General features: G+C 36.3%; 1 protein-coding gene across 1 annotated transcript; it reads left to right on the top strand.

Annotated features, from left to right (window-relative positions):
• The first annotated feature begins 5642 nt into the window (after positions 1-5642).
• LOC149945556 (uncharacterized) lies at positions 5643-6236 on the top strand. Its single transcript, XM_090176603.1, has one exon. The coding sequence runs from the start codon at positions 5643-5645 to the stop codon at positions 6234-6236; it is 594 nt and encodes a 197-aa protein (XP_090032729.1).
• The last annotated feature ends 4752 nt before the right edge of the window (positions 6237-10988 follow it).

The raw sequence follows: 10988 nt of genomic DNA, 5'->3' as shown, positions 1-10988 counted from the left end.
AGGACTAGTAAACGTGTAGGGTGAATAAATATAGGAGTTATAGTCTTACAAGTTTACTCATTTTCTCCCAAGTTAATTTTTTCTACGCTTAACTTCCATAGTGTGCGTATAGATAATGTCAACAGTAGCAGACGTTGTCGTAGACAAATAAGTTACACGTAGAAAGGAGTTCTTCATAGTCCTTCAAAGAAAACAGGTGTCGGTTGCACACAGCAAAGCTATACGATATACACTCAGTGGCGTAAATAGCGCCCCCGCAGACCTCGCGGCTCGGGGGGGGCCCCGAGAACTAGGGGGCCCCCAAACGTTTATGATTGAAATTGATGCTTTTTAAAAGGGCCCCGAGTCGTTTTTCAAGGGGGGCCCCGGAGTTCCTAGTTACGCTACTGTATACCGTCCTAAAAGTTGCCGCTGGTAATTATTGTTATATTATTAATTGGCTTATATATGGGGCGCCAAACCGGAAAAACTAAATAACATTTCTAGGAATATTTTAACAATTCTACGAATATTTTCAAACTTCTAGGAATATTTTCAAACTCTAGAAATATTTTCAAACTCTAGGAATATTTTAAAATTACCTATCAATTTTAAAAATCCTATATATTTTAAAGCGTTTCCTAGTTATTTTAAGAGAGACGTTTCCTACATATTTTACGGACATAATATATTTTTCGGCAAAACGCGGGAGAGAAAGCAGCGCTTGTAGTTTCCAATCGGAGAGTTGAGTGTGAACACTGTAAAGGCTAGCTATGATGGGATGGTACTTGTACCGTTGATGGAGTGGTTCTTGTACCGTTGACCATAAATTTTCTTGAGGCGAGAACACGTAGAGCTCAAGCATCTGAGTTCAATTAGGAATTAGGAGACCAGGTTTTCCAGAGGATACCCGTAAATCAGATCGCTTATTGAAGGATGCAGATTCGGACACTAGATCTTTCAGTGGAGGTTTATCATCAACGGTACAAGAACCATCCCTGCAATGTAACAAGTACCATCCCATCAATGGTACAAGAACCATCCCATTAACGGTACAAGAACCATCCCATCAATGGTACAAGAACCATCCCATCAATGGTACAAGTACCATCCCATCAACGGTACAAGAACCATCCCATTAACGGTACAAGAACCATCCCATCAATGGTACAAGTACCATCCCATCAATGGTACAAGAACCACCCCATTAACGGTACAAGAACCATCCCATCAATGGTACAAGTACCATCCCATCAATGGTACAAGAACCATCCCATTAACGGTACAAGAACCATCCCATCAATGGTACAAGTACCATCCCATAAATGGTACAAGAACCACCCCATTAACGGTACAAGAACCATCCCATTAACGGTACAAGAACCATCCCATCAATGGTACAAGAACCATCCCATCAATGGTACAAGTACCATCCCATCAATGGTACAAGAACCACCCCATTAACGGTACAAGAACCATCCCATCAATGGTACAAGAACCACCCCATTAACGGTACAAGAACCATCCCATCAATGGTACAAGTACCATCCCATCAACGGTACAAGAACCATCCCATCAATGGTACAAGAACCACCCCATTAACGGTACAAGAACTATCCCATTAACGGTACAAGAACCATCCCATCAATGGTACAAGAACCACCCCATTAACGGTACAAGAACCATCCCATCAACGGTACAAGTACCATCATAGTTCGCCTTTACAGTGTTCACACTCAACTCTCCGATTGGAAACTACAAGCGCTGCTTTCTGTCCCCCGTTTTGCCGAAAAATATTCTATGTCCGTAAAATATGTAGGAAACGTCTCTCTTAAAATAACTAGGAAACGCTTTAAAATATCTATAGAAAGTCTATTAAAATATATAGGATTCTTAAAATTGATACAGTTTGAAAATATTCCTAGAGTTTGAAAATATTCCTAGAGTTTGAAAATATTCCTAGAGTTTGAAAATATTCCTAGAGTTTGAAAATATTCCTATACTAGAAGTGTTAAAATATTCCTAGAAGTGTTAAAATATTCCTAGAAGTGTTAAAATATTCCTAGAAGTGTTAAAATATTCCTAGAAGTGTTAAAATATTTCTAGAAATGTTATTTAGTTTTTTCCGGTTTGGCGCCCCATACGTTTCAGCCATGGTTAATCGCAACAATTAAACATGAAATATTTATTTCAACTACCTTGCGCATAAGTTTTAAAAATCGTTTTTTTTAGTACGATAAGAAACCAAAAGTCTAAAGATTTTTTTTCCGGTAATTGATAAATATGAATTTTTTAAATATTACCAACTATAAATAAAGAAAAACTCACGGAAGATAATCAAATAAAGTTTTGGCCAAAAAGTGATAGAATAATTTAATTTTTTGGTTGAAAAAAAAAACTTAGGTGAATTTTAGATTATTGGATAATAGTTGAACTAAGAAAAAAACTATTGAACATATTTGCTAATAATTACATCAAAAGATAACTTTATTTAAAAAAATATACGTATTAATCAAATTATACGAATAAAATTGATCGAAAAATATTAACAACATTTTTATTCAAAGAAATATTTTTCGAAAAAATTCGTTTGTGTCTTAGTTACGGTTAAAAGTTTACCGACACCAAGCCCTAGCTTAATCCATCTCAAAAGGTGGACCTGTATAACCACTTATTACAACGGACTATTAGCAAAAGAACTAAAAAGAATGAAATGGCAATTCAACCGAAAAGGAAGGACCGGTATTCTGAGATAGCCATCACCATTCCGAATTCTTATCTTAAACCTGCCATCGCATTATACAAATGGATTGAAAATAATAGCAAGATTGAATGGTCATCGAAGGGTGAACTTATGTACGGAGGACGCCCCGTAGTTGGATCTAATATTATGGACATTTTACAGGACTCTGTTAAAAAATATAAGACCAAACCTAAACAGAAAGTTTTTGGATTAGATAAGTTTTACGAATTGTTAGTTAAGGAAAATGTACCGAAATCTCTCTTAAAAAATCAATATCCCTTTAATTCGCCTATTGATAACGGTCTCATTACCGATAATTTAAATGAATCAGTACACGTGGTGTCACATAATTCCGACTATTTACAGCCAAGCCCCGTATCTACCGACAGTGGGAGGGGTATAATGGATTGGATTGGAATAAAATAAATATTATTAACTTATATCAATTATCATTTAATTTCACTTACGATTCACGCACCACCATGGAAGGTTGTATTAATCCTATCCATACTAACACCTTAACCCTATCTTATATAAAATCACCTAAAGTTATCACAGGGTTTTTAATACTGTCCATTATTATCGATATTGAAGTGTTTAAATTCGTATACTGGTATCATGAAAGAAATGTGAACAGCACGAGAAATGGTTAATCTCAAAAAAAATATACCTTAATCTAAAGGAGCCTGGGAGTTTTGGAGGCGTGCTACAGCTTTATCGTGCCGCCAGAGCAAAGGGAATTAAGGTTTCCGTAAAAGACGTAAAATAATTTTTAAAACAAGAAGACACGTATACGTTACACAAACCGTTGAAACACAAATTTCGACGAAACAAAACGATCGTGTATGGTATAGACGAACAATGCCAACTTCATCTGGCTGACATGAAAGATATCAAACATCTCAATAGTGGATTTCAATATATATTATGTTGTATTGATATATTCAGTAAATACGCTTTCTCTGTTGCTACTAAAGATAAGAAAGGGACAACTATGGTTGCAGCGTTTAATTATATTTTAGAATCCGGTCGAAAGCCTAAGATTGTTCAATGAGTTTCTATGTAAAGAAGTTCAACAAGAATTGAAGCGTAGAGGAATACAGTTTTTCGCTACACACTCCCAACTGAAGGCCAGAAAAAAACACGAGTAAATATATCGACGTACTACCAGATTTATTGGATTCGTATAATAACAACTATCACAGCTCGATTAAATACAAACCTGTAGAAGTGACGAAAGAAAACTCGAAACAAGTGTGGATCAATTTATACAGAAAAGTAAATCCCCCCCCTACCTCACATCCGTTTGAAATAGGTGACGTCGTTCGAATGAGTAAAAATAAAATGATCTTTGAAAAAGGGTACAAAGCCAATTACACCGAAGAATTGTTCAAAGTTGTTCAACGAATCGCTAGGGACCCGGTTGTATATAAACTCGCGGATTTGAATTCAGAGACTATTTTGGCTGTTTTATAAGGAGGAAATACAGAAAGTCGGGAAGGATCTCGACAATTGTGTATTTAAAATAGATAAAGTTTTAAGGAAGAGAACAAAACCCAACGGAACGAAAGAACTGTTAGTACGTTGGAAAGGCTACGGTCCAGATTTCGATTCCTGGGTCCAAGAAATTGTAGTATTATTACGTTACCGTCGGACTCCTTCATGAATTATTCCATAAACAATACCATAAGCAAATTCAGAACGTATTTACCCGAACCACTAAAGTTTCAAGGAGCTTACGAAGTTGGACTTGCTGTAATCAGCTATCCGTGGACTTGGAATAACGTTAAAGAAGAGTGTGTTGTTCGAATTTGGAAAGCTATATCACAACCCAATCCGAGGAGCAATTCTACTTCGCAGGAAACGTACCCCGTTATGGATCACATAAATATAATTATTCCGCCTGAATATTACGGTGTTGAAGATTTACTGGAAGTTAAGACTACCGACGATGAAGGTCAAAATATAAGCTCCAGAGTTAAACTAGTTTACAACAAACCAAACCGACGCATCGTTGTTGAATTATTTGAAATGAATCAACTTTATATCCCACACGAAATTGCCATGGTTTTAGGATTCACCAGAATACTGGGGGATGATGTGACTGTGGTTTATTCAATGACAACCCCCTTCAGTTGTGATATGGACGCCGGCTTACACTCTCTATTCATTTACTCAGACATAATACAAAGCCGATCAGTTGGGGACTCTGACGTGCCGCTATTACGAATTATAAGTATTCAAGGTAAAGACGGAGATACTGTTGAAAAGGAGTTTTCAAGGTATATGGAGGTCGCTAATAACAATTTTCAGACAGTGGAAATTAATATTATGAGTGAAATAGGAGAGCCCGTTCATTTTGAACGTGGTAAAGTTCGTGTCACGCTTCATTTCAGACCGCGAAGAACGTGGACTTCGCTATAAAACTCGAAGGTAAATCGATCCCAACTTCATTTATGACGAAAGAATTCGAGGTGAATTTAGACCGCATTTCTGTTAGTGAATATCAAAACTATTACTTTAATCAAATTGGGTACGGATCGATTCCTGTATATAGGGGGATAGCTTTACAAAGAGGGTATGGACTTGGAAATATACTGGCTTCGGCATTTCGATCAGCCATGCCTATGCTTAAAAGAGGCGCTTCATTCTTAGGACGGAAATTTTTAAATACGGGGGCAAAAATTGCGCAAGATGTTTCAAGTGGTGTCTCCATTAAAGAAGCGTTGAAAACCAGTGGGAAAAAAGCGAGAAAAGAAGCGTTAAGAAGGGCGGCCGAAGAAGTGACAAATCTAACCGGGAACGGTTGTAAAAGGAAACGTAAAGCTTCAAAAATAATCAGTTCGGTTCGAACCGGGAAGAAAAAAAGACGTTCTTTACATCACTCCGATATATTCTCCTAGTCACCAATTACAGTATAATGTCGTTGCAACACCCCAGCTTTCAAAATAGTATTAGTTCGGAACTCGATTTATTTCACGTACCATATACCCAAACCGGTATAATCGGCGGTAAATGGGTTGAATACAACCCAACATCGAACGTAAATGATAATCAGACTATTATATTTAATATCGTTGGTAACTCGGAAACGTATATTGATTTGAAAAACACCCTAATACAAGTCCAAGTGAAGATTGTGAAACCTGACGGAACTTTACCTAAAGCTGAAACCGCTAGCGGTGCAACAACAACGCCCGCGGATAAGGTCGCGCCAGAAAATATTTTCTTACACAGTCTCTTTAGCGAGGTTCACGTATCATTGGGAGACAGATCAGTAACTCCATGCGCTCAACAATACCCCTACAAAAGCATGATTCAAACTCTTCTGACGTTTGGAGGCAATGCCAAAGAGAGTTTTTTAACGGCTTCGCTTTTCTATAAATATAAAGCGGGGAAATTCAATGAATTTTACGATAACGATGGATTCAAAAAACGCGCTAAATTCGCTCAAGAAGGTGTTATCGATATGATTGGAGTTGTACGCGCCGACATCGCTTTATCCCTAATCTAGTGGACGTTAATTTCAAGTTTATTAAAAGCCCGAACGAATTTTGTTTGCACACAGATGGAACAAAATGTAAAGTTGTGTTTACACACGCGTTAGTGTTTGTCAGGAAAACCCGATTAACCCAGGAGATTATAATTTCTCACGCTAAAACCCTGGAATTGTCTACAATGAAATATCCTATCACCCGTACGGAATGTAATTCATTTTCAATTTCCCAAGGGCACAAAATATGCGTCAAAGACAACTTATATAATGGTGAAATACCGAGTAAGGTGGTGATCGGATTTGTAGACCAGAATCGCCCTATACCTTGACGGTAGTAGTGTCCCGGCAAAACCATTAAATCCAAATTTCATAGATAAATTGTTAGGACGGTCGTGCGCAAATCTGTTTCTTCAAACAGGTCAATGGAATATCGATGAAGGGAATTTAATTGGGCGTGATGAATTCACTGATGGTAACACACTCTTTGTATTCTACTTAACCACCGACCCCAACGGAAGTTCAACTGAATACTTCAACCTTATAAAGAACGGAAGCGTTCGCCTAGAATTAATATTCGGGGATTCGTTGCCGACTACGGTGAGCGTCATTTACTATTCAGAGTACCAATCGTTGGTTGAAATCGACAAAAACCGCGCAATTTTATTTGACCAAAGTTCATAATGGACTCTCAACAACTCGAAAAAATATTAAAGAGCGACCTGTACACTAAGAATTTGTTTAGAGGAATTTTCCCGGCTGATAAACTTCCGAAGACTGTCGAAACCTTTCCTTCCCTGTTCATTGTAAACACTGATACTTCGAAAGGTCAAGGAATTCACTGGTGATGTGTTATATGTCTGTGTATAAATTAATAAAAGAAAAATATGTTAACAATCTTTAATTTAAGGTTTGTAATATAAATATCAAGGAAACTCAATACTTCATTTTTTGAAAGCTTCGGAAACAGTCCAGACTTGTTTAAATTTAACTACTTTATAGAACGAAACAGCTTAACTGTGACGTATAATTCTTATCAATTGCAGGGGAATACTAGTATGACTTGTGTTGGGTATTGCGTGTATTTCGCTATTTATCGATGTAGGAGAATTAAAATGTTTAAAATATTACAAAGATTTACTAAAAATAAAAATACAAATGATTGTATGATATCTGAATTTATGTACAAGAAGTACTCAATAAATTTATTGAAATAACAAATATTGATTAAAAAACCAATATATTTTACAAAAATGTTTGTCATGAATACTTTATTCACCATATCTTTCTTCAATAGCATCTATCTGACAATGTCCGTATGACAACTCTCTTACTATCGCACAGGTTGAGGGAAACCTTGTTTTGGGATATTGTAAAAAGTAGATGTTTATCGCTCATGATGCGTTTCATTGAATTTACAGAAATTGTTTTGTTAAACAAACAAGCGCGATAGTCAGAGTGACTTATATATTTCTTGACAACACGTTTTGAAATCCCCTTCAAAGTTTTTTTTTCAGGTTACTACACACTTTTGAGCGCAAACCAACAAATTCCTCTATCGGAGTTCCATCTAATTCATCTTTCGTTTTACCCAACACCTTTTAGTTCTTATCACTATAAAGAAAATGATTTGTTGGGTAGTTTGAAAAAATTAAACCGCCCCGACTCTTTTTCAAAGTCCTTGTAAATATCTTGCGTTTGAAAGTCATATGTGAGAGAATCTGTGTCTGTGAAAAGAAGACGTACACACCCCCTGTATTTGCTCATTATGTAATTATAATGGAAATCGTACATAATCAATTTTGAAACTCCAGAATAGTAAAACCTGTGTATATAGGTCTATTAAGCAGAAGCCATTTTTTAACCTGTTCTATCCCAACCAGTTCATTATGGAATATAGTGAACTTTTTAATCGCGGGGGACGAAGCTTTCTTTACAGCCATTTCCGGGGTGTTTACCAAATAAAAATTTATCTGGTTACGCAGATTCACCATAGTTTTTTCGAAAACGCTGTTATTTAAAGGTTTATATAAGTTCTTTGAAAATTCGTCGGTAGCGGCTTTACGTTTTTCAGTATTGAAGTCGATATACGACTTGAGCCACGCTTTTTACCTCTCCGAGGGGACTTTGTACCCTAGGAGAGGTTATACAACCAGCGTGTCAGTCTGTGTGTGTGTGTGTGGCCTGCATTTTCGGGGCAAAGGGTAATCACTTCGTACGCAGTCGAACAACCGTTTTAGCAGTTTAAAGGTTGGCAAAACCACCGTGGTACGGTAAGCGTTAACGGATAGATTTGCGATTGCGTTGAGTTTTTTTTCCGTTAACGCCCACCGTCCCTATGTTTGTTATGGGTGCGTATTCTCCAACTCCTTCTAATTGACTTTTAGGACGGACCGAGTGCGGAATGTTATGGCCACCTATCAACTTCCAATGGCAGGGTTTCCACCAATTGTTTACGGTATTCGTCTTAGTATCAATTTGCGATAGCATCGGGCGTGATTTGAACCCGAGACCTCCTGCTTGACAGGCGGACGTTATACCACAGAACCACCGACACTTGTTACGCTTCATTGAAAATTAGACCTTCAGCTATATCGGAAGCGTATTTAATAGAGTACGAAATTTTGGTTTAATTGAAATAGAATTGAAATTGAAATTATTGCATCGATGAAATTCTAATTTAGCGTTTTCTCTATTGATTAAAAACAAATGCGCAACCCAGGTTTTGAACCCAGGCCATTCGGCTTGGCAGTCGAGCGCTCTATCACAGAACCACCGATAGCTACTTAGCTTCACTGAAAATAAGACACTCATCGTAAGCATAATAGGTAATAAAGTCTTGAATTTTTTTATGAATGAATTTATGAAGGCCTAATCTGTTTTTTTTAAAAATGAAATTATGTTGATTTAATCTTGTTTGTTGTGTTTTTTAACTGATCGAGATTACGTTCTTTTTTGTCTAATCTTTGGTATTGTTGGTTTTTTCTGTCTTATTTTTGTATCTACTATTTTTTAAGTTTATTTCCTTTTCCCCGCAAAATCGTCCAGTCTTAGAGGAACCTTTTAGAGCGTAAGTCATGCCCAAAAGCTTATCCGGTTTCATTATAATAACGTGAAAAATCATATTTGTTAATGGTAAGGTGTTGCGCTTCTTGATATTATATTTTCTATTGCTTGATATCTAAATATTTGAACTAATTTATTGCTTGACTGCGTTATAATATTTTTCTATGAGTTTTGTTTCTGAAGTCTGATTGATTGGGTTGTTATTGTGTATTTTTTTATTCGTTATTTTTATTTTTTGATACTCTAATATTTTAAACTTTATATAGTATAACGTTAATTCTGCGTATTTCGAATGGAGGGTATTTTCACGTTTTATTAGGATCAGATTTTTTAATTTTAAATATCTTTCGTTTTATTTGTATTTTAATTCGTTTTTTTCAGTCGTATATTTTTATCGAGTTGTATACATCGTGCGCTTACACTTATGTTGGTCTGGTTTTTAACTGGGTCGTCATCACTTCGTAATTTATTTTAAACGTTTTCTCGACTGATTAAGATGTTTAATTTGAAATAAAATGAGTGTTAAAGATGCGGCAAGTATTTCGTAAGCGAGAAAAATACAAATACCCTCTGTAGTTATTTCTTTCATTAAAATTGGCTTCGTATTATATTTAACTGATAAACCTGTAACGTAAATAGGGTTAAATTCAATTGTGCATTGTTTTAGTACGTCTAACTCGCTGTGGTAACTACTTAATTTATAATATTCTGAATAAATTATACTCGGTTGTTTCGCCTCAATTATTTTAATTATAATTAAAATTTTATACCGGGCGGGATTGAACCGGGATTACGTTTTTAGTAAATAACTCGGAATTGCGGAGATATATCTTTAAAAGTCATCTCGAAAAATTAATACCGCTGGGGACAATTCTTCCGAGGAGAGGTATATTTTGGCTTGCCAACTTGTTGTTTGAACATTAATACACGATTGACCGATACGAGTTTCATTCCTTTTGAAATATAAAATTTCAAATTTCGGAAATGAACTACGTAATTAACTCTATCATATAAATTAGGGGTCAGTTTTGGGAGAGTATCCTTAATTGGGATACCTAATTCTTCCATCATTTGAATTTGGTACTCTGAAAACATATCCTCACTAATTTTAATAGATTCTGGAGCTAAAGCGTAATCGTTATGTAATTCGTGAAGCTCATTCGGAAATTTTAAATTAACCTCTATAATAAAACCATCTAGGGAATCATCGGGACAGTTTAAAATATATTGCGTGGTGTACGCTAAGAGGTTTGGGTGTGAAACCCACCTGAAGTTGGAAATCGGTAAAGGGAACGACATCGCTAAACCGTAAAGATTAGTTACATCTAAGTACATTATATAATTATTAGGTTTTGATTCGTCGTACGTTTCCGGAATATAGGGGTTATTCGCGTGAGCAAATCGATGACTTATCATACTTACACCACCCCTTATCGCCTTTTCAATAAAAAGGTGCATATCAGGGTCTAATAACAAGTCCATTTCAACTTAAGTCATGTGCAGCGCCGCCTGCCAAGCGAATCCCGGGCTTGTCCAAACCATAATCGCCGTTACAAGTGCTCCTAAGATTTTCGAAAACATCGGCCAGCTGGAGAGAATCGACTGTCACGTACAGATCATGAAAGTCTCCTATTTTTGTGATAAGAAATGACGGTTAAATTAAGATTGATTGTTATCAATTAGAAGTTTTAAAGTACCGAGTGTTTT

Source organism: Leiobunum rupestre, chromosome 5 (genome assembly GCF_980474605.1).
Source record: "Leiobunum rupestre chromosome 5, qqLeiRupe1.1.hap1, whole genome shotgun sequence".
In the NCBI taxonomy this organism is placed as follows: Eukaryota; Metazoa; Arthropoda; class Arachnida; order Opiliones; family Sclerosomatidae; genus Leiobunum; species Leiobunum rupestre.
Note: the sequence above shows the minus strand (reverse complement) of the source record. Positions and strands in the feature narration are given on the sequence as shown.

Coding starts and splice junctions, on each gene's coding strand:
- LOC149945556 (XM_090176603.1), top strand. CDS start 5,643: ATGTCGTTGCAACACCCCAGCTTTCAAAATAGTATTAGTTCGGAACTC.